At 40.3% G+C, this 26,051-nt stretch overlaps 1 protein-coding gene across 17 annotated transcripts in view; it reads right to left on the bottom strand.

Moving 5' to 3' along the window:
* PPP6R3 (protein phosphatase 6 regulatory subunit 3) overlaps positions 1 to 25,785 on the bottom strand; it is a 64,231-nt gene extending 38,446 nt beyond the window's left edge. For 5 of the 17 annotated variants that reach the window (XR_012625377.1, XM_074841793.1, XM_074841797.1 and 2 more), the window contains exons 1-5: positions 25,424 to 25,783; positions 9,351 to 9,518; positions 8,860 to 8,972; positions 2,633 to 2,760; positions 122 to 354 (exon numbers count right to left, since the gene is read on the bottom strand). Coding sequence is in view for 16 of the 17 variants with exons in the window: in XM_074841793.1 (XP_074697894.1) it covers positions 122 to 354; positions 2,633 to 2,644 (245 nt within the window). In the remaining variant the exon portion in view is untranslated. Of the gene's footprint in view, positions 1 to 121; positions 355 to 2,632; positions 2,761 to 8,859; positions 8,973 to 9,350; positions 9,519 to 25,423 lie in introns of all 17 variants that reach the window. The other 12 variants (XM_074841786.1, XM_074841802.1, XM_074841799.1 and 9 more) reach the window with 9 other exon arrangements.
* Between the last annotated feature and the right edge of the window lie 266 nt (positions 25,786 to 26,051).

The following is a 26,051-nucleotide window of genomic DNA, read 5'->3' as shown; positions in this document are numbered from 1 at the left end:
AAAGATACCAATATTGTACTACACACTAGCACACAGGGATACAAAACACACTATCAAATTAACTGAAGTTACCCCTCTTTCCACCTTCCCAAGTCTCCCCCACTCCCAAAAGTTTTCCTACTTATATCGAATTTTTTCATCCATGTCTTGAGGTGGCTCTTCGATAATAAATGAAACTAAGTCTTCCAAACATTCTGACTTCAGCAGAAACTCTATAAGTTTGCGATTCTGAGCCTTGCACTCTTGCAGAACATCCTCTTCATCCATCAATTCCTTCAGTGTCACATCTTCTCTCTCTAGAAGTGTATCTATGTGGGATGACGAATGGAGATCAAATTTCCAAAACATGCTGGTCTGGATAAGAAGAATGTACACAAAGCATTAAGTTTACAAATCTATTTAAGCAGTATCTGCAGTAAACACTTCATAGCAGTGTTTCATAGCTTCTAACCCCAAAGGTACCTGCATGCATAGAAACATTCTAGAACTCAAATGAGATACAACAGTAAATGCTGACAATCAAAAGCTACAAAAAATCAGGCTTGATTAAAGATGACTGAATGCTCCATAGTAATTTTTGTAACTTTAGCAATAGCCAGTATGCTAACATTCAAAGATAAAGTTAAGCAGCTCCAGGGTTTTACTTACATGAAAGGAACATGCTAATCTGCATTAAAGAAAAAAGGATAAGCTTGGTTTTCAGTTTATTGAATTTGCTCTTCCCAATCTTTTTTAACCTATGCACCAAGTCTCAGATTCAGAACAACTTGCTCAGCAATTAATAGAGCTAGGACAAGATAAAACAGGCACTGCATAAATGCACTAGAGTATCACCTCTACTGCTGAAGAAAACACCTATAAAGGTGGATGAATTATAATAATTTCAACTTGCAGGCAGCACACATCAAAGTGCTGGAGCTAATTTCAACACAGGACCTACTCTCCCACTGTACCTCCCTCCACAAACTTGACACAGGAGGAGGAACAAGGGACAAAATATCTTATGCAAACATATGACAGGGCAGTGGCCCCAACCACTGAAAGACTGTAAAAAAGGCTGTAACAGAAATGTATAAGGATGAGCAACTTCATCTTTCCTTATAAAATGCTTTGGCACCTTCATGTTAATTCTGTTGCTTCAGGACGCCTTGCAAGAAGTTGCTACTGAGACAACTGTGCTATCAGAAAAGAATATTTCAGTCTATGGTAGATCCAATAAACTACTGCCTTCGCCTCTCATCAAGCCCTATACAAGCATTTGCTCCATTCACCCCTCCCTCCAGAGCAGGGCTTTTACATGACATTTAACCACTGACACAGTATCAGCTGATTTTATGTGAACGCAGAATTTAAGTGGATTGAAAGAGATACTATAGATATTATAGAACAGTAAGAGAAATTTTTCTTTCCTTACAATTGGAAGCAGCATGGGTTTGAGCAGTACTCATTTAAATTTAAACAAGGAGAGAAACACTCCTTTTGCTCCTTTAGTAACTGCCTTCCAAGTGAGAAGGATTAATTCAATACATTAATTACTGCTGTGCATTAGCAACATCAGCTGTGAGCATATGCAGTTACCACAGGTAGGTGAATAGTACTATTTTAGTGAGGACTCTTCTGTAAGCTGCAGGTTGTATGCAGAAGCAAGCTTAAAGACAATAAATCCAGCTATGCTTTTGTCATACACTCTTATAAAAACCTACAAAAACTAAAATAGAAATATCTAGTTATTGTGAAAACTAAGAGGTAGACAGCTTTAAACATTTATTTCCAAGTTAAAATGGATTCAGCATGCTCGCTATAGCTACTTAGAACAGTGAAGTGTCAAATTTAGTACTTAAGCAGTTTAGAAAATGGATACAACTCAAACGATCCAGCAAAACCCTTATGACTCTCCTCATTAGCAAGACTTCCAGTATTTGGCCTAAATATTGAAAAAAGCCTAATATACTCACTATGGAGAAGTTTTAATAGCTTTTAGGGTTTTCATTGTTGCTTTAACCATTACATGCTGATCACAATACCACCTTACTTTGCTTAGCCTTTTGTCAGAAGTTGTAAGCACACATAACTGCCTCTAGATTACAAAACTTTCTCTTTAAAGATCTGGGAGTCAAACAAAATCAGTCAGGAAATGGTACAGATAATTTCAATTGCAGTATCAGTACTTATAATCATCTGAGATCCCATGCAAGGATTAAGTGGTTAAAAAATAAAACAAAAAAATATTTTCTACTAAAAGTATTAGTAAACTTACAAGCAGGGTTCAAAAACACCTGATCTCACAAGTTAGCTTACATCAAATTATACAGTTATTAAAAACACTAGCTTGTGGGTATACAGGCTACACACAGACTTACTGTAAGCAAGTGAAACTAGTGCATTATTGAAGTCACAGGATATTTTATTTGGGTTTTGGTTTTAATCCTCTAGAAAGTAGATCAAATCCCTCCCCTTGCCCCAATTAGTGAAAGTAGCATCTTTGCAAGCAACCACTATCAATGCTAATTCCAGATGTAAATCCCTCTGCAGTGATTAAAGCTCATTTCAGTAGCTTCAATGTATTTCTCAGTTACTTGTTTCAAGAGAAATTCAACAACGGAAAATAGCAACAACAAAAAAAGAGGCATACTACTGCAAACATGTTACTGCGTTATTTCACAAACTGTCTCCCAGGCAAGCTCTTTTAGGGGGTGCTCCCTCAACATGTCAGGTGCCGGCCAGAGATTATTCCATCACTTTTCAACAGGAGCCCAGGTCCTTTGAAATAAGGAAAAATAAATAACATAAAATGTGCCAAAGAGGAAGTCCAGGAACCCTGAAGAGAAGAGAATTTTCTTAGGCGTTATCACTGGCGATAATCTAGAATCAGCCTACCATAGTTCTGAATGGAAGTTTTAAAAACAAAAAGTTATTGTTCCCACAGCCTACTGTTCTACCCTCCCTCCCAAAACCTACCAGTTCTGAAATTTTGAATTATCTTCGTGCTTTTTCAAATTTCAGTCCCATTAACAGAATCAGAATTAGGCCTTATGTTCACAGATCAAGAGTGCTCCTCCCAAAATTTCACTATCTGAAAAATTTATGACAAACTCCACAGGTCAGCTGGGTTGGGTTACTCCCAATGTTCAATTCCACTGCCACTATGAGCAGAAAAATCACATTTGGATTCAATGCAAGATGCAAAAGACTGCCAAATACGAGACATGCTCTAGATTAGATACTACAAGAAGCAAAATAATCCAGGATAATACACTAAAAACTCTGAGATGTGGAAAGAAAAATTGTGTTAAAGATGGAAAGCTGCTGCAGATATTTGACTGTCTTTTGTAACTTGAGTTAGCATTCCATAATCTCTGACAGTTCCCAGCAAGACTAACACTTCCAATTGATGCATATATGAATTCTGATGCATTCTGAAAGCATGTATCAACCTGCTGACACCTCAAGATCCTAAAGAACACCTAGCACTCAGAAAAACTGCCTTGCTTTCTTTGTGAATATCACTAACAGATTCTTCTCTGAACGAATACTGAAGTAACATTCCAGGTAGTAAACATCTGACTTAAATCTGAAAGGCAACCAAGCAGTTCACCAAAATGAAGAAAGCCTGTCAACTGCTGAGATACAGGTAACTGAAATTCTCACTTGAATTGTTTGCTAGAGAAGAAATAAAGCTTAGTAGCAATTCTTTCAGACTAGGAAAAAAAAAATGAAGTCTTCTGCCTACTACAGCTGAAGACAAACAGCTGTGTTTATTTTGTTTAGCAGTAACTAGTCCGTGGTTCTTTCTAGAAGCCAAATGCTTAACTGGCATCTCCATCAAAGAAGTTTGTAACAATTGTATCAGTAAGTTTCTCCACGGCTTGGAGTCAACACAGCTGTCAAACACCTTTCCTGAATACAGGTATTCCTGTTTTCAAGCTACAGGACGAAGACATGAATTCCTGTCAGACAAGCATAGCTTAATTTTGGACAATGTCTCTCCTAGATTGAACCTTTTACAAAACAGACTTGTTACTTTAAAGCATCTAGAAGTCCCTTCAGTAAATAAAACTATTAAAGTAAGCTGCTCATTTAAGTTAAGCTTTTAAGCATCATACCTAGGTAAAACAAACATGAGAAACACACTTTGCAAGGAGTTACTTCCAACTTGGTACCTCACACTTGAGTGTTGGTAGCTACAAGCAGACATGGGGATCGCGACTAGTGCAGAAAGAAAACTAGAAGGACCTCAGCTACGCAGCTGAAGGCTGTTTTACCTAACAACTGGATGTGAAAAGCATATACACAGAGTTTCTGGTAGGAACTTCAGATTTTACAGCAATAGCCAGTTTCATTTCACAAGCAAGAAACTTTTTTTTTTTTCAGAAAAAGTGTGTCAATGTCAAGCTGAAGATTCTGTAATATATGAAAGTCTGAGAAATGCTACATAAAGAGTTATAACAAAGATTGCAATATAAAAAGCTCAGAGCATAACTGTCAATTTTCTTTATGTACCATCCTATTTTCTTGCTATAGTGTTCAAGTGCACAGATAAAAAAAAAAAAAATCACTTTTGCACTGACAAGCTTTTCCATGATTGAAACACATCCTAAATTATGTAGCTTACTTCAACAAAACAGGTTTTTACAACTCCTGCATAGCAACTAGCAAAAGACAACTTGGTTGTTGGATGCAAGGAGAGCAGTCACCAAAAGAGTCCTTGGTACCTCCACGGGCTTTCCATAAGGTCTTACATTTCTTAACAATAAAGCACTTCCAATGCAAACAATCCATTGCCTTCTAAAAACCAAACAGGTTTGGGGAAGGACAAAGTAACGATGAAGATAAATTCTTATGCTTTTATCATTAAAAGAGAGTTTACCCACATTTTAAAAACCTTTAAATGCATTAAGAGATTTCTTTAAAATGGCCCTTCTGCCAGCTTCACATGACCTCAGCCAGTTAGTCCCCAGGTATATTTAGTTTCCAGTTTTGTTGTTTGTTCCCCCCCCCCCCTCCAAACAACGGACATAATTAGACACCACACTAGCATTTATAAAGTGCTTAGTTTGACACTGGAAATGGACCACCTGTTCAAAACAAAGCTAGGCAAGAATGCACATCTGAAAAATTTAGAGCTAAACAGAATTACTAGTCACCAAACTGACAGAGAAGACACTAGTGGCTACTTTTTAAACTGCCTATTTCACTCAGCCAGAGCATCACCCACTGCAAACCTGCTGTCTACAACTGCCTGTCCTGTGCAGGCTGGGGCACAATTCCTCAAAGCATCGTAATATCCCAAGACCTATTAATTGGGAAAATTAAGCACTTATGCATTTAGTCTGGCATCGAGGGCAATTTGAACAAAATAATATGAAAAAATAATACACCTGCATTCTAGCTTGAAGATCTGGAACAAAGCCGTTCTTTTCAGTAACGGTAATTCACAGCCACACACAGTTATGCTGTAACTGTATTCCCTGCTTTTTCCACTTGAAGAATGCGAGAAAATCTCACATACGCAGCAGCACACATTGCTGCTTCTGCATTAAGAGTTCAGGTGAAAAATAAAGAACTCTGTCTTCTATTAAAATAGTATGGTTTTTAAGTAGTGGAAAAACTCCGCTCTTAACTATTCTTTAGTTTTTATTCTAAATACTTCAAATACAATAGAGACCATACTTACCCAATAGCCTATTCGAAAATAAATTTATTTTCAGTTAAAGCAGTAAGGTTCATTGCAAGTGTTATTAGCTAGAAAGATACGTTACTGTTACACAGGCCATGAGCACAAGCCCTAGTTCTTGAGAAATACTCCATTACTTACACTAACAATTAGACTTTTATTATTATAAGCCAGTGAAGTTTCTTCGAAACTTTGTGGGGGAGGGAGCCAATAGATGATCTGAAATTAAAAGGCACACAAGGGGAGGTGTACAGGCAGTCCCTGTGCCCAAGAGGCAGCAGAATGGCACAGGAAAGGGGCCCTCTGCCCCCCTGACCCTCATCCTTCTTCCACGAGGACATCTTTCAGGACACAGGCCCCCCCCCCTCCCCCAACTCCCAGAACAACCATATTTGGCCATATGCATTGCCATCACAGTGGCCTCCTGATGTCACGAGCCACCTCACTGCCTTTTTCTCCAGGCCCTATAAATACAGGGATGCCAGGAGCTGGCCCCAAGTCACTGAGCTTCAAGTCCCTTGGATTCCAAGGATAATTGGAACAAAGAGGTCCCCCATAGCAGCAAGGCGAGTGGCTGTCTGCTTTTGTGTGGGAAGGCAGATAGGTGGTTGCAGGAGACACAGATGAAGAGAAGGCAGTGTCAGAGGGGGGGGCACCATCAGCCATATGGTAGCAACAGCCATCGCTCATGTGGCTGATGGTGTGGAGTCCATGGAGGCGGATCCACCCCAAGATCAAGAATAATTGTTGGAAGTGAATCCACCTCCCGTATGGCTCCCCTGGCACCACTACACTGTGCTAGAGCTTCCCTCCATGACACCATCAACAAGGCATTGCAGAGGCACCCAGGCAGTGCCCTAGCATCAGCCCAGCCTCCACACCTGGCATTAGCTGGGAGGCCCAGCCTCCGCACCTGGTTGTCCCACAGTCCATCTCCCAGCATTAACAATTTTGTTGATTGCTGTGGGTGGTGTGAGCCCTTCTCTTTCCCATCCCCCATGCCTTCTGAAGGGATGCCCTCTCCTCTGCTGCGAGCCCCAAGCAAACGGGATGAGACAACCTGGCTTCCACCAGACTGCTGCACCAGGGCAACATGAGTAGTCCCTCAGCGGGTCACTGAGGTCCCTGGGGCCTGGAAGTGGGGCTTCTTCAGTCTGGGGACAAGAAGGCTACCCAATGGGTGGCTGGAGATGAAGCCAGAACATCTGTGGCAGCACATGAAGAACAGCAACAGATCAAGAAAAAAAAATAATTTAGAGACAGTTGTTCATTTAGAGAAGCAGAAGACTGCAGCTCTGCCAGAAAGAAGTGCTGGCCTGCAGCATTAACGTCCCTTCCAGCTGCTTCGTTAGCAGTTCTCTTCAAGGTTGGGCAATAAGCAATTTTAAAAAACCCTAAAACAATTAAACATAACAGTAAAAATGCTTTCCTCCTCTCTTATTTGGTATTTTGGAGACTGCATCTGGACTTCTCTGTCCCCTCCTGGTCTTCCTAGTCCAGGACACTGATGCATGGTGCGTGGGCCCAGCCTAGGGCCTTCGAGATGGTGAGGAGCCAGGGCACACAGCACACACAGGCAGGCTGAGGGAACTGCCTCTGATTGTGAGGGTGGTGAGACACCGGCACAGGCTGCCCAAGAGAGGTGGTAGATGTCCCATCCCTGGAAACATTCAAGGGCAGGTTGGACGGGGCTCTGAGGAACCTGATTCAGTTGAAGATGTCCCTGCTCATTGCAGGGGGGTTGGAGTAGATGACCTTTAAAGGTCCCTTCCAAGCCAAGCCATTCCATGATTCTATCTAATCATCTTAGTAAGACCTTACCATCATTAAGTCGTAAAATTCAGGAATTGGGGGGAACACTACTTGTACATAAGCTAGTGACATTTCAGCATTTTGAACCATTTACAGATAAAGTTTCACTTACGTACCAAAACCAAGAACACTACACCTTCTCCCAAATACCATCAATGATTCCTAGGTAACCAATGTTTTGGAACACAAGAGAAACACTTCAGCATATTCACTGCCTACTGTACAATTAGGCTTGTACTACAGATACAATTCCTTTCAGTCATAGTCATTTACAGCACATACGCTCCTCAGCTAACTGCTATACTTTCAGAAGGCAACTACATACTCGAGTGAAATGCGAGCAAGAGACAACATGTGGCAGTCCTTTCTTGACTGGGAGAGAAACAAGTCAGAAAACTGTATGAGGCACAGTAATTTTCATAACATCTTCTGTAACAGCTGCTGCCTCCTCTTCCTAATGAGGAGGCAAATTATCTAATAAGTAGGGATTTTCACTTGCCTATCAGACAAGGGAAGTGGGAGCCTGCTATGGTTGTAGAAGTTAAGAACTGAGATAGAAGTGAAATGACTTTCACCCTTTATCACACTAGCCTCCCTTATTTATGCACACTAGCTGCACTTCTATCTATCTATATATACATACACACAGAGAGCATATACACACAGATACTATATATACTTTTATCTTTATAGATACTATATATACTTTTTACATAATATATACAATTATCCATTATGTGCATATACACACACATCCCTATTATGACTGAATGCCCCAATAATCAATTGCTTTGACATGCTGAAGTACATATAAACAAGTCCAAACTAGTTAATGTTTACTCAAAGACACCAATCCCTCAAAATTCAAGAGGTCATAACCATCCAGCAAAAGTACAAAAACCAGCTGAAATCTACAGTTTGCAATGAAGTTACAAGAGCAATTTTATACCAAGCAAAAAGCGTATCCCTGTCAGTTCCTACACTATCTCAAACCACAGGTTAATAAGTGTTAATAAATATAGATCTTAATTACCTGCAATAACTACAGATTCAGACACTGATCTCCCCTGCCCAAGTAGAAAAGATGAATCATTTTGTAATAACTCCACTTCAACAGCCAAACATTTACACATTTAAAATATTCACTGGTTACAGAATTCTCCCAATTATCTTCAAAATGGAAATGAAGCTATCTATGTACTGAGAAAAGTAGATGGTTTCATAATATTACAAAAAGCAAGCTAAACAATGCATAGCTACCCAGAAGGCAATTTAACACTGAAGCATGCAGTTTAGTGCCAAAAAATCAATTGCAGAAGACAGTGTTACCATACTTCAATATAATAACCTATAGTGCTAAACATCATCCATACCTAATATATGTCAGTTCATGAACACATTTGCTTTGAAACTCTTCCAAAGAATTGGAGGCTGGGCAGCAGATACACCTCCTGGCACAAAACCAAAACACTTTAAAACATGTTCCCTGTAAAACAAATAGAATAACCACAACAGTGTGTCTAGATGACCCTTGATTCTCATTGTATGACCAAAGCAGAACAGAGAAAGAAGATAATGCAACAGCAGGGTGGGTTAAAAGACAAAAGTTAGAAACAGCCAGCTAGAAAAAGTACTCAGAAAAAAGCTGCAAGGAAAGGGAAGGAATGGCCACAAAGTCTGCACTGCAGAAGGAAGTGTAGCTTAGAAGATGGTAAATGTGAACCTACAGAAATCAGGTAAATAAGCCTTTAGTGGACATCAGGGATATGAAAAACATTCAGGAACCACTTAAAGTTTAAGACAAGGCTTTACAGATGCAGAAGCTAAATCTACTGCTGTAGGTGAAGTTTTAATAGTTTCTTACCTGTTAAACACAAAAGTTTAAGTTAAAAAAACAGAACGATTTGTATTCTCTCAGGCTCCTTGCCCATTACAGGGTATCCTGGCAACAGCAAAAAAATCTTTCAATCTACAGTATTAGCAGATTAGCAGGACTGAATTAGGATTTGAATTAGATGAAGCAGATTTCTTCCTACAACGACAAAAAAAACATTTTAATTTAACACTTAACAGGTTCTATTCAATAGCTCAACAACTGCATGAATACTAAGCATTGCTTTGCAGGGAGTAAAACATACGAACTGAAGGAGGAAACTTGCTAGGAAGGAAAGTATCAGTTTAGTGCAGCATACTCTGAGAATAAATTCAAAAGCAGCTTGTCATCTGAAATACTTCACAATTTTTAAACCAACTTTAATTAAACATTCCCCCTATACTTTGGGGAGACAAAGGAAGAAACTTCATTGCCTCATTAAAATAAAACTGCCTTCATAACTTACGCTTGACTATGGAATCTAACACAAATCCAGACTTCTTTTATAAACTATGAGCAATTTCATATGAAGTAACATCTCCAGACCTAGAAATACCCATTACTAGAGGTTTTTGCAGCAGTCTTTTCTATCCTCGTAACTATTCTCTTGTTATAGTAACATCTGATTTATCCACAAACCTGCACAGAAATAAACAGACAAGCATTAAGAATGCCAGTATTTTGGCATGTCTGTATAAACAATTCAGCCAGTTTCAATTTGAAATCAGTTTATCTTAGAAAAACCACATATAGACTTATAAAGTAACCAGCTCTTTTAAGACAGAATTTGGTCACCTAAAATTCATCTTTAAGACAACCCCTGCTTTTGATAGTTTAATACTTGGAATGTAAAGCAAAGTAACATTGAAGAGCTTAATCAGATATCCATAACTGGCTTCAGAGTGACACTTACCTGCCTGTGCTTTGGTCAACACCAGTTAGGCAAGAAGTAGCATCCTATCAATTGATGCTTCTTTCTCATGTACTGTTTCTGGCAGTTTTAAGATGAATTTCTAATACAAACATTCACCTTCCCTTTCCACCAGTTAGAGGGCTTTTTGACTTTGCTTTTTTAATGCAGGTTTCAATCAAGACAAGACTTTTGTTTCTTTTGGGAACATGGGTAATATTGTTCTTGGAAAAAAAAAAGTAGAAGTACTAGCAACTAAGAAGGGCAGCAAATATACGAGCATGTTCATTAATTCATGTCAGTGGCTACCTAGTATTTGTCCAAAAAGCTCTGCTATCAGAGTTTGTCACAAATATATCTTCAGCTAAAAAAAAAAAACCCCAAACCACAGACCTCAAAAGCACTTTGAGTACTCTGCCAAAGAGAAGAATGATTTAACTTTACACCTTCTGTGTTAAAGCAGCTGTGTCTTCAAAGCTGTTTCATGATCTTTGCAGATGATTTAACAGTCTCTGCCAACCTAAAGATATACACTACAAATAAATTCCTCTTGAACTAAAAGAAATTCTTGCATTCTAGTTAAACAATCACCCAATAAAAGTGTTTTTTCTTAGCTTTGTTAGGGCTAGTAAGTTTTGTGGCTTGAAATACCACATTGCTTTTTATCTCCAACAGTTCTGGAACCAATAGACAGCACATTTGCATTTTATTCACAACAGCACAAAGACTCCAAGCCTTAATGTACACAAACACTAAACACAACTTTCCCTAAGGTTATTTTAGTAACCAATATACACATGAACTGAAAGTCAATGCAATACATTGACCATAATACTTTCAAGAGTCATGTGTTTTTCATCCATAGTCCTTCAGGTCTACATGTCAAGTAGATTTGCCAATCCCTTGTGAGTCAAGTGACTAACTAGAGCAGAAAAAGTAAGTAAGTTTACTAGACCTAGTTTGCTTTACTAAAGTTTCACTGAATTATTTCTGCATTTCAAATGCACACGTTTCAAAACAAGAGCTCCAAGAAGGGAGAGAACATCACTTCCTCAACTGTGTCATGTGAGAGCAAAATAAGGCGGCTGCTTAGCTTAATGCACTGTCAGAAGAGTTTGCAAATTCTTAAGACACTGTCCACAGAGATTTCAATTGCCAGTAAAACTATCCAAATGAAAACCACTATTATTACTCCCCTTACAAGGATGTCTTTCTGGTATTTCTCTATTCCTCTTTGTGTTTGAAAACTTCAGTGTCTAAATATCACTGTTCAGCACCAGAACAATCAGGTTCTGAATTCAATGCAGTAGGATTATATAGGAAAATAAAAACACTAGTGTAATCAAAATTAACAAGATACTAGCACTGCAAGTATTAGAGCATACCCTGGGAAGGGTATTCCACCAGAAGCCTGCTCTGGTCAATCAGGACTTTTTCAGTCCTCCTCAGACTCTACAGGAGTAGAGAGTTTGGTTTAAAGAATGACTTCCACTCAGTGGTATAGATGGTTTATTGGCTGAGACTGTTCCCATCCACAGCACAGATTAGGTATTGAAAGGGACTCCAGTATGAAAAAAAGAAAAGCCACGGGAGTTCTTTCCTTATAATAATAATAAAATGATCCAACTGATTGGGTGAGGTTCAAGTCTATTTAAAATCTGGCTTTCCTATATCCAGGGATGGCTCACATCCAGCAATAGTTCAGCCACACTAACATGGTACTTCTGTCAGGCAGAAGTGGGGCCATGATGGAAGATACCAAAAATTTAAACCTGAAGATAGGATGGAAGAATTGTCTTGTATACATATTACATTCAAACACAAAACTATGAACACTCATCACCACTAGAACATATCCATGCTCACACTTATCCGATATACCTGAAACCTAAAGCAAGGCACAACTATCCAGGAGAGCATCCATCTTCATGTGAAGTGTAACAGCATGGTAAACCCTGTTCTGAAGTATTACCTGATGAACTTTATTTACACTTTTTTAGACAGAGAAGTGAACCACTATGTGACTAGCTGCCATAAACAAGACTAAAGAAGTTTTACTAATGCTGCATGAACTGGGACATGCTTACTTCTAAAACCATTCCCATGTATCTCTATTGGCCCAAACACTGAAACTACACAGGTCCCTCTGCAACATTTGTGCATCCTGGCAAAAAAAAAAAGGCAAGAACTGCAAGCTACTGAATAGTGCTGCTCTTACAGTAATTCATTCCATGCACTCAAAACAGTAACTTTATATAACCTACTATATCTGAAATAAAGTTGTTATAATTAGGTTTTTGCAATGTAAAACACCCCAGTGAAAAAATTCCAGTTTCTTTTCCTAGCCCCCACAGCCCATCATGGGGGCTGACAAACCCACTAGCAGAACACCAGCATCTCTTCAGGAACAATAAAGGTGTCTGAACAAACAATTAGTAATGGGAAGCATAGGCCACTGCATGGTTTAGTTCTATTCCCTCTTTGGGCTATATTGTACTCAGAACAAATGCAAGTGTTTTTATGCAACACTGTGCCTAAGTAAAAAATAGATTTCTTTTTCCCTTTTTCCCCTGGCTTATTGGCCCAGAAAGATTTCCCAGTGAAGTTACAGTCTAGCAATACAAAACTGTTCAATGTTAATGCTCAAGGCAGAGCACTGTGAAATCATCATTTAAGACTCATCATTGCTCCTTACCACACACCTCTCCAAATGTCTGGTGGGAAAAATAAAAATAGTAACATGTTCTCCTTAGAACATCCATGTCTTAGGGCTTACTACAGAAGTTAATCAGGAACACCTCTCCCCAAAAACTTTTATATAAGCAACCCCTTGAACAGATGGTCTTCAAAGAAAATAAACGTGGCCTCAAAATGTTGTCCACCACCATGAATTTGGTAGGGTGGAGACAGATGAAGGGCAGAGAAATTACTGCATCTGATCTAGTTCAGAATTCCAAACTGTGAACTAGTGAAGTTCATTAAAAAATCTGCATGATAACCAAGGCAACTTTTAAACACTAAGAAGTGGCTCCCTTATGCGAGGACTTAAACTCTGAACGCTTTGGCTTTCAGTTCCAAACACCTTGCTTACAGTGCACACTTGTATGCTGAAATGTCACCACCCACACACAGGATGAGGCCCAGGATTGAAATTCCCTCTGGTCTGACAGGAGCACTACAGGAGGCTACAAAAAGCAGCTCCGCACCACCCCCTGCCGTGCAGAGTCCCTCTGCTGGCTGCCCAAGACTGCTCAAACTTCTGCCAAGTCAGTTCCAAGGGGTGGACTTTAAGAGGTGACAAATGCAGTTGGTGGATGAAGAAGGGAAGGAGTTTTTCTGCCAAGTCCACATGCTGCAACAGCTCAAAGGGTCTGTCAATCACCAGGGGCAGCACCGCCAAGGAAGGGGGAACCACCATTAGGGACCGGGCAACCAGGATTTGCCTCTTCTGGTTTTGCCCCAAATTATATCACCTTCGGCCTGCTGCAGGATTGCAGAGTAAAAGTTCTCCTGAATCTGATGATAAATAAGAAGATGACGTAGAAGGCTGACTTTGTACAACCAACATCAGTTCTACTATTATCTCAACCACCTGATAATCTGAAAGTGTAAACAAGTCCCGAACTCTTGTACTCTGGAAATGTAAAAATCAGTCATGTTGACTGACTGCTTCAACAGTACACTCTTCCCGTTCGGTCTGAACATTTAGGGAAAAACTATCGCAATTTACAGAGACAGCCTTAAGGTTAGGTGCATGAATTTTAGCAGAGGTTTCTTCTTCTTAAGCATTAATTCTATTCTCTTCCAGTCAGTACTCTCAAAAGGTGTGTGAGTTTGGATTTTTTCTTCAAGTCTCAGATCACAGGGATACAGTCACCATGGCTGCACTGGTTCTGTGCATGACTTGAGCCACAGGATTAGTTTTCAGCGTTTCAACCCGTCCCACTCTGCTGCAACCAGATGGAACACTGCTGAAAGAGCAGGCTAGAGATGAGAAGACTGTGTTTGGACATGCTTACCAGTATTAAGCAATAGTATGATAAAGAGTTCCCTGAGGTAGTACTAGAATCAGTGCTACTAGAGGGCAATACAGCTGCATCAGACACTTTGCTGTACCAAAGCTACTCAGCCCTGTCTCACACTTCCCTTAATTAACCCGAGTACAACACGTTAACTGGCCACACAGCTTTTGAACCCAAATCACTACTCAGCACAGCACACTAAACAAAAGCATATGCATAACTGGCTTGGGCATTTCTACCAAGGCACTGTAGCGTATCATGTGAACATACCCATTTTCTCTGAACAGCCTTTAACTGTTCAGATAAACAAGTTCATCCTCTTTTTCACCTCACTGATTAAAATCTGATTTGTGTCCAACTTTCAAGGTTTGAGGTGCATGAAAATACATGGAGGTAGAAGAAAGCTGCTTATTTCAGCAACTAGGACACCAGAGTGTTCTTTCTGTATAGACAGTGCATTCAAGTCTTAAGAGCTTTCTTTTTTTATGCAAAATCTTAAGTCTTGGCAAAAAGAATACTTAAGATTGTTTGCAGTTCAGAAGCTGAAGTTAGCAGCCTCTAGGAGCCTGCCAATGTTTTGCCTTCTGAAGCTCTAGTCAGCTATAGCTGCTGCCAGAATTAGAGTGGACCCTTTCACTGAGACAGCAACTTCAAAATTAAATCCAAAGCTGTCTGTCGCTTCTTGTTTGACTCTTCACTTTCCTTAAAGGTTCCTCAGAACTGTTGCTCAGGTAACCTGCATTTTCACTGCAGGTTACTTGAACTGCACTAGTTAAAGGCTGTGGGCGAGATTATCCTCCTGCTTTTCCTCATACTAAGGTTTACAAAACTATTAAAGTAAGTTTTATAAGTTTTGACAGCTGCACATTTTGAAGATGTCAGGCGAGACTGCCCTTTTAATTAGGATATCAAGAACCGCATCACTAAATATATTAACTATGATTTCTGTGCTACCAGATCCTGCGAAAACTGACAGAACTAATCAACCCACCCTGCATGCACACACAGGCTAATGCTCCCCTAACATGACAGTATCAGAAACACCTTTTGCTTTTCAGACTGGAAGTTGAAATCCCTAACACTCTTCAAAGACTGTGCAGGTCCAATAGCATGAAAAGAAAAATTGAACATAATTCCTCTTTTAATCTTTAAATTAAGCAGGTTAAAATAAATGTTTGATTTTGATTTACCTCTTGGGGAAAGATTACTAATTTAACTTCACTTACAAAAAAGCTTAAGCCCCATGTATACTTATTTCTACAATCTCCAAATTTTCATGTTTATCAATACAAACCCTAGTACAAAAGTAGAAAAGTTATTCCAATGTCAAGCTAGAGAAATAAAATACAGCAGCAGCACCTAGATAAAAGGGAAGTGACGCTACTTTACCACACTTGCTTAACTAAATCTTGGTATCTGCATTTAGACAAATGCTTTAGTGCCATCTGAAATCTTCCCTAGTTTAGTGCCAACGTTGTGGCTTTAGTTGAGCATTCAACCAAGTAAGAGCACTCTCCGTTTGTTTAGAGAACATACTCCATACATTTGGGAAGAGTCTATACAGCTGCTTCCCCATCTCTGCAGATATCCTGAGGATGAAGTTAAGTAGTTGGAAAATAACAATATTTTAATATATATGGAATGTCAGTTAAGTACTGGATGCCAATCAGTTGGGTTACCTTGTCACTCAAAGACATCTGAGTAGAAATTCAATATCCTCCACAAGCATTTTACCACCATAAAGTGCTAGAAAGCTCCCTGCCCCATGTTATTTAAACAACGAGCACTTAGCACTACATAGTGAAACTAGAGAGAGAGGCATGACTTGCTTTATTTTTCTGAGAGAATCAGCTACAAAACTAAGAAAAAACAGCTTTGAATGAGAAGAGTTCACCAAGTCTCACCTACAGAAGTTTAATGAATATCATTATTTGGGTTTATGGAAAAATAAGTTCTAAAAGAGATATCAGAAACCCAGCAAAATAATGAAAGATCAACTGAAAAGGCACCTTGTACATAAGAGTTTGAAGTGGCTATTAAGTTATTATCTTTCTTCCTCCTTCCCCCACCCCCCAGGCAATTTATATTTTGGAGCAAATCACTCCAGTAATCTTGAGTTTTGCCATGCTGTGTTTTACAAACCACGCACATTGCAATTACACCACATTTTTCAGGCACAGATGCCTCTGGTGCCTCCCCTGAACAAAAGTATGCCTTTCCCACAGAACTCTATTTTGATGAACAATACTAGAGAAGTCAAGATTGCCCAACAGAATAAGCCACCTTCTTCCAACTGCAACATGCACCCTACTTATGAAGAAAAAGTCAAAGTTTTATATGAAAGTGCCAAACCTACTCTGTTTTCTCTGTAATCTTCAAGATAATCTTTTTAAAGCTTTAGTTCAATGCTTCTCTCTGAAGCATCAGAATAATACATTTGTTACACACTGTCTTTCAAAATCCTACCATAGTTTCAAGTGGCAAACTACAGGTCAAGTCTACCTCAAAGATTTAGTAACATTTCTTAAAGAAAACTGTTTTCAAAGGGAGATTACTTTCATATTCTAAATCTTCACACTGAAGGGATCCTCAGTTGTGCAATATCATAAGTGCACTAATATATTCATGCAAACAGTTTAAAAAAAAACCATTCAAGCAACATGTCATAGTTTAGTGATACAATGTTGTTTTCAAATAACTCTTACTGTTAAACTGCCTGTTTCTTCACCCTCTTTGAAGATAGGGCTATAACACAATAATTCAACAACATACTTCTAGCATCCATTCCTTCCTACAAGTCCCTTCTCTAGCCACCAATGTATCTGTCAACAGTTTTCTCCCACTGCAAGAAGAGGTGTCAACTCTCAACATGAAGTGTTACTTTATTAACTAGGAATTAGTGGAATAGGTTGTCCAGGTAAGTGGTAGATGCCCCCTCCCTGGAAGTGTTCAAGGCCAGGTTGGACAGGGCTTTGAGCAACACAGGCAACTGGAAAGGGGATTGGAATTAGATGAGCCTTAAGGTCCCTTCCAACCCAAAGCATTCTATGATTCTATGAAATAACAATGTTATAATTAATCCAAATGCAAGACAAATAGTTACCAACAACTGCATTGATACTTTACAGTTACTGAAAACTGATACTTCTGTGCCCTATGCCTACTCAAGGGATTTGAAGAATAAACTTTCTTTGAAAGCAAGCCATTTAAACTGTTAGCTCAGAACTTACAATGGCATTTATAATAGCCCTAAAAAGCAATGCCCTGCTGAGCAGAAACTTAGAAGTCAATTTACTTAAGCCCTGAATTTAAGTCTTTAATTCTTTTATCCTGTTAAGTAACATTTAGGGTTCCACACAGATTTTGCCAAGTAAGACTTCATGGAATGGTAGTAAGACAAGTCACTCGTAGGGCAAGTGGCACAGAAATTAACTTAGTTTGAAATGCTTGGAAGATCTAAAACCAAAACTTTATAGGAGGTTTAGCTGCAATTAAAAGACGACAACTTCATCTATTTCCCTTCCCAACTTTCCTTTCTTTATTTTCAACTGTCAGTTTGTTTTGGGGGGGATGGATTCACTGGCTGTTCCTTGAAGTTTTTCCTATATTAAAAAAATTGAGATCGCTTTTTTCTCTCTACAAAAACCCTCTTAACAGTAAAACAGATTCACCATTTTTACTTTTCTGCTGCTTAGTAGTTCCACTATATAACATCAATTACCAATTCACATTTCTAGAGAAGACCTTAATCTTCACAATCTCTAATAAATTTTAAAAGTTAGACATTGAGATAACCTGTAATCCCTCCCTCTCATGAGGATGAGATCAGCACCATAGTTACAAATTTTCTATTGTATCTATCAATAATTTCATTCTTGGCTGCATGGGGCTACAACTTCAACATGGGAGGGCAAAAAGCAACCTCACTGCATTCTAGTCTCCAGCCTTATTCTGGCTATCATATTTTTCTGATGAGTGCAAGTTAAACTCCAGAACTCCCAAGTCCAGAGAAGGGGAGGGCTGGACCAGTGTATTTCAAAGAAAAAGATACTGTACCAGCATTAACTTCATTGCTTTCTGTTATATCCTGAAAGGAAGCCAGTTTCCTATAATGAAAGAGATCTGACACCCACAGGTGTTTCCCTATATTACAAAAGATATCAAACAACCTAAGGGTTTTTCAGACACCCATATATGTAAGAGATACAGATTTTTCTCCCCCCCCCCGCCCTGGTCTGCCTTTGATATCCCATCTCTACAATTCCAATCTGGGCAACTACATTTCCTATTCAGTAACTAGAGATTTAGGGATTAATTTGTATTTATAAATTGCATTTTTGAAGCAGAACATCCAAGCCAGGTGTGGCTAGTACTCAGTTCAGCCACATCATGGTTCTAGTCTTTTTTGGGGGTGGGTGGGCTGTGCTCAAAATAAATAAATAACACTTAAGTATAGCAGGACAGCATACCGGAACAGACAGCCACAGAAAAAAAAAGTATGTGCCCATCTGACTGAAATCATAATAATAAGACAAGTGGACCTGGCACAACTACTGAGAAATAAAATCATTCAAATATTTATAATGGGTTCAGAAATAGTCAAGTTGCAACTTCAGTCCCCAAACACGCATTACTGGTCTCACAGCAAAATTTATAAACTTTTGGATTGTGACTAGAAAAGAGCCTTGGCCTCAAAAACACAGCTTTCATTATCTGACGGCAAAGTAAATCCCTTTTAAATGAGGAAAGACATCCCATAACACCACAGGTAAAGCAACAGGAAGGACTCAGTAATGGCAAAAGGAATTGTAAAGTTTTACAAGTATCTAACAGTTAATTAAAATTAAGCATTGAATACTATTATCAACTCACAGTCATGACTGCGATTACCTTTTCTTACAACCTGCAGAGCTCAGAAAGTTCTGCAGTGGTCTTACACCATCAACTACTGGGTTTCTATAGGCTCTGCCTTTAAATCTTCCTCCACTTCCCTTCTTTGAAGGGCCACTTGCTAAAACAAAAACAGCACACTAATCTCTACAGTAAAGGCAAGCAGCATGAAAAGACACATTTAGGGTTTTTATGTTGACCATTAAGAAACGCAGACCTCTCACTAATGTTATCTTTACCACCTCCTTTATCAGACAAATTTCATCTAAATACAACATCTTTTTGCCATTAAATGTGGCTTGAAGCTGTAACAAAAAGCCCATGATCAGCATCAAATACACACACACAGAAGGATCCTTTGATAAATGCTTGTTTGTCACAGCCAAAAGGAAGAAGCGACTACTTCATAGCCAGTTCAGTCTAACTTCTACAGCTGTCACTCACAGGCAGGGAAAAAAACACTTACCAAAATGTTATCAGCCCTCAGAAATGCCATGAGCAGTGACAAGCTCCTCCTTCATAACAGCCAGAAAGAGAAACGTGGAAGATAAGAATACAACCCCTATGCTGCTGCAATTTTCAAATGGACTTCCATCTGGAATGCACGCTGACCAGTATCAACATGACATGGAAGTTGGTTTCCTGTAGATGCAAGCCACTCACAACATAAACAGGAAATCCACCTACCCAAAGTGGATCTGTCCCTGCCACCACCACAGCTTTGTTTTAGCAGGCTCTAGACTTCCCATCCTTTTTCAAGATTTTTGGTGACAGCAGCTAAATTTCTCAAACAAACATAATCTACTACTAAATATTTTCTAGAAGACTTAGCTTCCAAAGATACCTGGATATCTGGCAAGTCTGTCAAGGCACTAAGAGAAGAAATAATATGAATTACTGTGGTTCAAACAAGTCCTAAAGTTTTCAGCTGAGCTCTTTAGATTGGAGCCTGGTCAAAGTAGTACATGGTAAGTAAGAACTGAACATGAAGAGAGCCCTATGTCTGCTTTAAAGGTAAGGTTACAGTGTGTTTCACAGAAAGAAGTTTTTCACCAAGACCTTACCTATGATTTTTGCCCTACCGTAACTTAGTGGTAAAAAAAACCACAAACAAAAACCCCATAAAACTTGGTTTCCACTATCCTTAGACAAAATAAAAGCAAATAGCATTGTATTTTTATAGTTTCTATATGAGAAACACTATCTGTATAACCACTGCCATACAAAGATGAAAAATTCACCCTGTGGAGGCGGCGGCTGATACTGCTTTCACAATGTAAGTAGAACTGAAGTAATATGAATCTGTAGCAAGTCAAGCCTTTAGAAATGTCTATTACTCCCTCGTTTTCTGCTCTAACTCAACCACTCAAACCAGTTACAGTACAATGAAAAAAAAAAAACTTGTATTCACATCTGTACTAGCATTGCCTACAGCCACTGTACTGACTGTATTGCACTACTTGAAATTTGATTAACTTGTTTTTGATTTATCAATTAGAGCACTACTACAAGTGAGAAATGTTCACCACCTAACTGGGGACTAGCATCTTATGCTTTGCTCTTCTAGAATAATGTAACATACGTTTACAGAAAGCATCTTTCTCTCTACTACTAGTTTGGGAAATAATGAGATTCACTCTAAAAACCTCTAGGAGAAGTTAAATTTACACAATAGTACCTTACTTTATATACTCAGATCCAGTTAGAAACTCTGCCTGTGGTCACTGAGGGTGGGAACTGTGCCACTGAGCAGCAGGGATAAAAGTGGCCTAAGATTCACTTGCTCTACAGTAACAATGAGAATGTGTTCGGTACTGGAACTGTTATATTCTAGAACATATTTAATCAACTCAGAAACAAGTCACTAGTTTTTACTAAAAAAAATTGGAAGTTTCCATCCTGAGTCCCAACCATGTTTTACCAAACTGGAAATCACATGGCCCTTTCACAAGCCTCACGCAGGACCTGCTCGGTCATTACAACAAGGCTTTAGTTTTCTTCATGCTCAGAAGTATCTTCTGGCACAACTGACAAGAGCTGGCCTATGGTCTTTCAGTGCTCATTTTCCAGAAGACCCAGTGGACACAGGATAGAGACCACTAGGTCATGTACTCCATCTCCTCGCAGATACACAACTCAGACTGCATATAAATGCTTAGAATTATCTCATTCTAAACGAAATAGGAATGTTCTCAAACTTCCTCCAAGGAAGCTAACTAAACCCACAAATGTCACTATGGGGCGGTTTCTGCTTGTGCATACATTCATGTTTTTTTACCCAGTTCTGCTCCTCGTCACATCTTTAACCAAATCCTCACTACCAATTTCATAGGTGCTCTTCTTAGCCATTTTGCCAGCATGCCTAGCAACACATACCACCACTCCAGAAGAGTATTACAGCTTCATAGTTCCATACAGTTGTACACTGAGGTCCTTTTGGCATTCTTCTCCACCGCTGGCATGCAACACATTGCATAAATTCTGTCACTGAGCATTCCAAGTTTAAGTCCCATGGAAGATGAAAAGATACACCCATTTAACAGGATTAGGGGATGGTTATACAGAGTAACAACAAGAATAAAGAACAGTCAAAGGGTTAGTTGGGAACTTCTTCACCCGCTCCAAATCACACATACCACTTCAAACATGCTTCCTGGCACTTTATGGAAATTATTAAATACACAAAGGTCATAAATTGTCTCGTATTTTACAGTAACAGATTCCTTCCCAATATTGTGTGAAGAATTATTCCATAAACACGCAAGTTGCTAACAGCTTATACCAAACGTCTTCCTGATCCTATCAATTCAGTCTATCCCATTTCCTGAGAAGTGTCCCAAGTCAGCTATAGAGCTGCATATAACATCCAAGAATAGAAAAACATTTTACTTTAGTTGCTTAGTAGCATATGGTTTCTAAAACAGATGCTGGCACCCTGACACACCACAAAAACAATTAAACACACTATGCAAAGCTTTCAACATTACGTTCATATTACCTACATATTTTCTGACTGATCATTCAGGGCTACCTCCCACCCTGAAAAATATCAGGATCAAACATGATCTCTAAATAGTTTCCCAAGTTCTTTGCTCTCTTCTTCCAACTTGACAAAGTGAAACAAGCAAGATATTATTTCTCATTTATCCCTACTTGCTTTATTATTCTGGAAAAGTTTTGCCAAAAACAATGGCTCCACATCTTGCTCTCTGGATAATCCAATCAGACATCTGGTCTTCTAGAATTTGGATGTGGCGTCTACTTTGAGATAACAGACTACTCCTAAACTTGGCACACAAAATAACAGAGGACACAGCAATCTTAAGGGTCACAGATGAAGGTGCTACTATAAGAGATGAATCTAGATGGCAGGCAATATGCTTAAGACAGCCTACCTTACTACAGAAGCATATCACTATGCTCATACTAGTGCCTCTTCTGCCCAAGCAGAAAAGCCACGGTTTCCATCATAGCTTCCAAAGGCCATAAACTAACCCAGTTACATGTGAGAAGTGAACATGCAAGCCTCCTACCTACAAAGATGTAGTGTAGTATGCTCAAACACTGAAGCTAGAAAATGTCTTATCTCAATATACTGATACAGAAGGATCTTAACTAACTGCAGAGTTCAGTAAATACATACTTCAAGGCTTTTTAAGCAGTTGGACAAAAGTGGACATCAGCGGAGAGAAAGGACCAGAGTGTTCTTCAGAATGTTCCTCCCTTCTGACTGCTTCAATCCCATACTGGCTGTTTTTGAGCCAGCTCTTTAGTGTTTCATAGTACATGCATTTCAAGCTTAAACTGAGTAGAGAAGTAAAGCTGTTGAGCCATAACAACAGAGTTCACTCTCTAACCATCTGTTAACTACATATATAATTTTCTGCTTTAATACTGCTAAATTCAGATTCCACTCTTAATAGAGTTCACTTGAATTTCACTCTTAGAATATCATCTGATTCTCTGATTGGTATACAGGTTATAGCATCACCTCTGTTAACTGCAACAGAGAAGGGTTCTGAAGGAAACAGTCACATTTTTCTCATTTTAGCAAGTCAATAGAGTGAACAGTTTGCAGGCAGTAAAGGGACACACAAACTAGTATTTTTAATTCCATCAAGAAATAATAATGACTTGTTGATCTCTATTTAAAAGAATTCAAAGATATTACAGTCACATCAGTTTACATATAAATCTAACCTGCTTACAAAGAAGCTATATACACTACCCTACTTAAAGACATTCCTGTCAAACAGATCCCCTTTCCTGAATTTCTAAACTACAACTTTCACTTTAACACACTGTTTTCCTTAAGTTCATTGTAAACAGATGTCTTCAGCAGTTCTTCTAGCCAAAATAAAACCTTCTAGTAGTATTAGAAGATAAATTCCTTTAACTTGGAAAGTGCAGGATTCAATACTGCATACACATTCTGCTTTTCACACAGAAAGCAAATATGTATCATATATTCAAGCAGTATCATAGATGGAGGAAACATGAGTTAAGTGAACATAACTTACTTAGAACTACAAGCTGTAAAGAAATAAACACGCACACTAGACACCACATTTGCATGAAGCCTCATTAACAAGTTACATATTAAAAGGTAATTCTGTAGCGTTCTTTTATATTTTTATAATAAAGACTCTTGCAAGCTACAGTTAGTCCATGCCTCGCTACTGAAAACATAAATAACACAGAAATCAGACTCTTACTAGAATATATGTTGCGAAATACTGAAAATGCACATCGCAGTTCAAGTAACTGTAGTAATCTATTTCGAACACTGAAACAGGGAGTCTTCCCATCTTTCAGCATTCCAGAAAAAAAAAAAAAAGACACATGTAATTCTGCAGTTCACAAGCTACTTTATATACTACCTGGAAACTTTAAGCTAACTTCATATTCGTCAATTTTTTTAAAAAAACACCAATTAAACCAAATCCAAACCCAAACACACACCGCACTGTTAGAGTACACTTCGACTCCTTCCACTGAAGAAGATTTTAAATGTAAGGAATATCACTAGCAGTAACACAAGCTTTAATTTTTAAGTTGTCAACATCTCACAAGGAACACTTCCTAAAGCTATCCACCCACTCTTAAGTTTTCTGTACTCTTCCATCGGAACACTTTTTTAAAATAAGCAACACACCTATTCAAAGTATCCTACTGTTCTAACTTAAATAACATCTATCCTGACAGAGATATTTATTCTGACAATTGTATTTCTGTCATATAAGACACAAGACTAACACTACTTCCCTCTTCGAGAAATTCTTAGCGACTAAAGCAAAACAAACCAAAAGAAATTGCAGGTTCAAAGCCAGATCTTGCTGTATGTGTTTAACAGCGTTTAAAGCTTACCCAAACACTGCTATGCTCTTAAAAAAAAACTAACTGAAAGAAGCTGCCTTGTTAAAAAACAAAAAACTCACAACCAAAAAAAAAAAAAAGCAGCGTCCTCACAGGACTATCGAGGCACTGATTTTAAAGAAGGAAAGTGAATGCAAAATTAGCTATCAGCAAGACTTCTCTGCTTTATTATCCGAGAGATAACAGCGAAGCCAGAATAAAGTTCTGTAAGTTACAGCAACAGCACAAGTGACTGTCGGGGGAGGGAGCGGGGCAGGCAGCTTCCCCCGTCTGGACAAAACACTTCACCCAGTTCAGAGCTCCCCCGGTGTACCGGGGAACAATGCACCGCCCCCCACCCCGACCGCGCCACGGCCGGCCCCGCGCCACACCAGGCCGCCAACACTCCGCGCCCAAAAGCTGCCGTGGAGCGGCCGCGGCGTCCCCGCCCCTCCGCGGCTGCCGGCCGGCTCCCCACCCGGGATGAAGAGCCACGGACACCGGGAAGAACCTTCGGAGCAGCTGCCGAAGGACCCAACGTCACGGCCACGGGAAGAAAAGAGGCGTCGGGCGGGCAGCGCTTCCCCCAGCGCGGCCCAAGCCTTCCCCGCCGCGCCCAGGCCCGCGGCCCCCCGCAGCCGCGCCGTGGCCCATCGCGCGTGGCCCGGGCGCTGCGGGCTCAGCGGTGTGGGGGCGCGGGGGCGCCGCATACGACAGCCCCCAACAGCTTCGCCAGGACCCAGCCCGGCGGCGCCTGAGGAGCGCCCGAAGCCCCCCGCACGGAGAGGAGCAGGCGCCAGGCCCGCGGCGCCGCCGAGGAGCCGCCACCGGAGCGCCGATTCGCTCGAAGCGGTGGCGGGGAGAGCTCACCGCTATCCTGCCCGTACCTCGGCAAGCGCGTCGCCCCGCCGCAGGCCCCAGGCTGCCTCCCCTCAGGCGGGAAAGCCACCGCTTGCCACCATCACCGACGCTCCAAGATGGCGGACATATCAGCTCCTGCGAGCCCTCCTCTCCCTCCGCCCCGCCTGCCAATCATACCGCCCCAGCACCGGCCTACTCCTCGGCTCGCGCCTTCCTATTGGGCGGTGTGCGGATCTCGGCCTTTCACTGGCAGTTGGGCGGGTGTCAGTCACTCAGCTATGCGACTGCAACAGGGCCGATGGGGATGGAGGCGGGCTCTCGGCTTCCTGTTGGCCAATCAATGCGCGGGGCGGCTGCATCTCGCTTCCCACCTTCCCGACTTAGCAACAAGGCGCCGTCAGCCTGACAGGCGTTTCTCTCACCCAATAGAAAGAGCAGATTCCTTTTGAAAATAAACCCTTTCCGTCCAATCCGGAACTGCGGCTTCACAGACCCGGCAGGAGGCCACCGCGGGAGGGGCGGGTGTAGCCTTACCCCTGCGCCTCTCGATTGGCCGGGGCGCGGGGCCACGCCCCTCAGGGCGCGGCGCGGGCGCCAAACTGCCTGACAACAAGTCGGTGGCGCGCGCGGAGGGGGAGGGCGGCCCTCGTGAGG

This window comes from Strix aluco, chromosome 16, assembly GCF_031877795.1.
Source record: "Strix aluco isolate bStrAlu1 chromosome 16, bStrAlu1.hap1, whole genome shotgun sequence".
Lineage (NCBI taxonomy): Eukaryota > Metazoa > Chordata > Aves > Strigiformes > Strigidae > Strix > Strix aluco.
The sequence above is the reverse complement of the archived record's forward strand: the minus strand, read 5'-3'. Positions and strand labels throughout refer to the sequence as shown.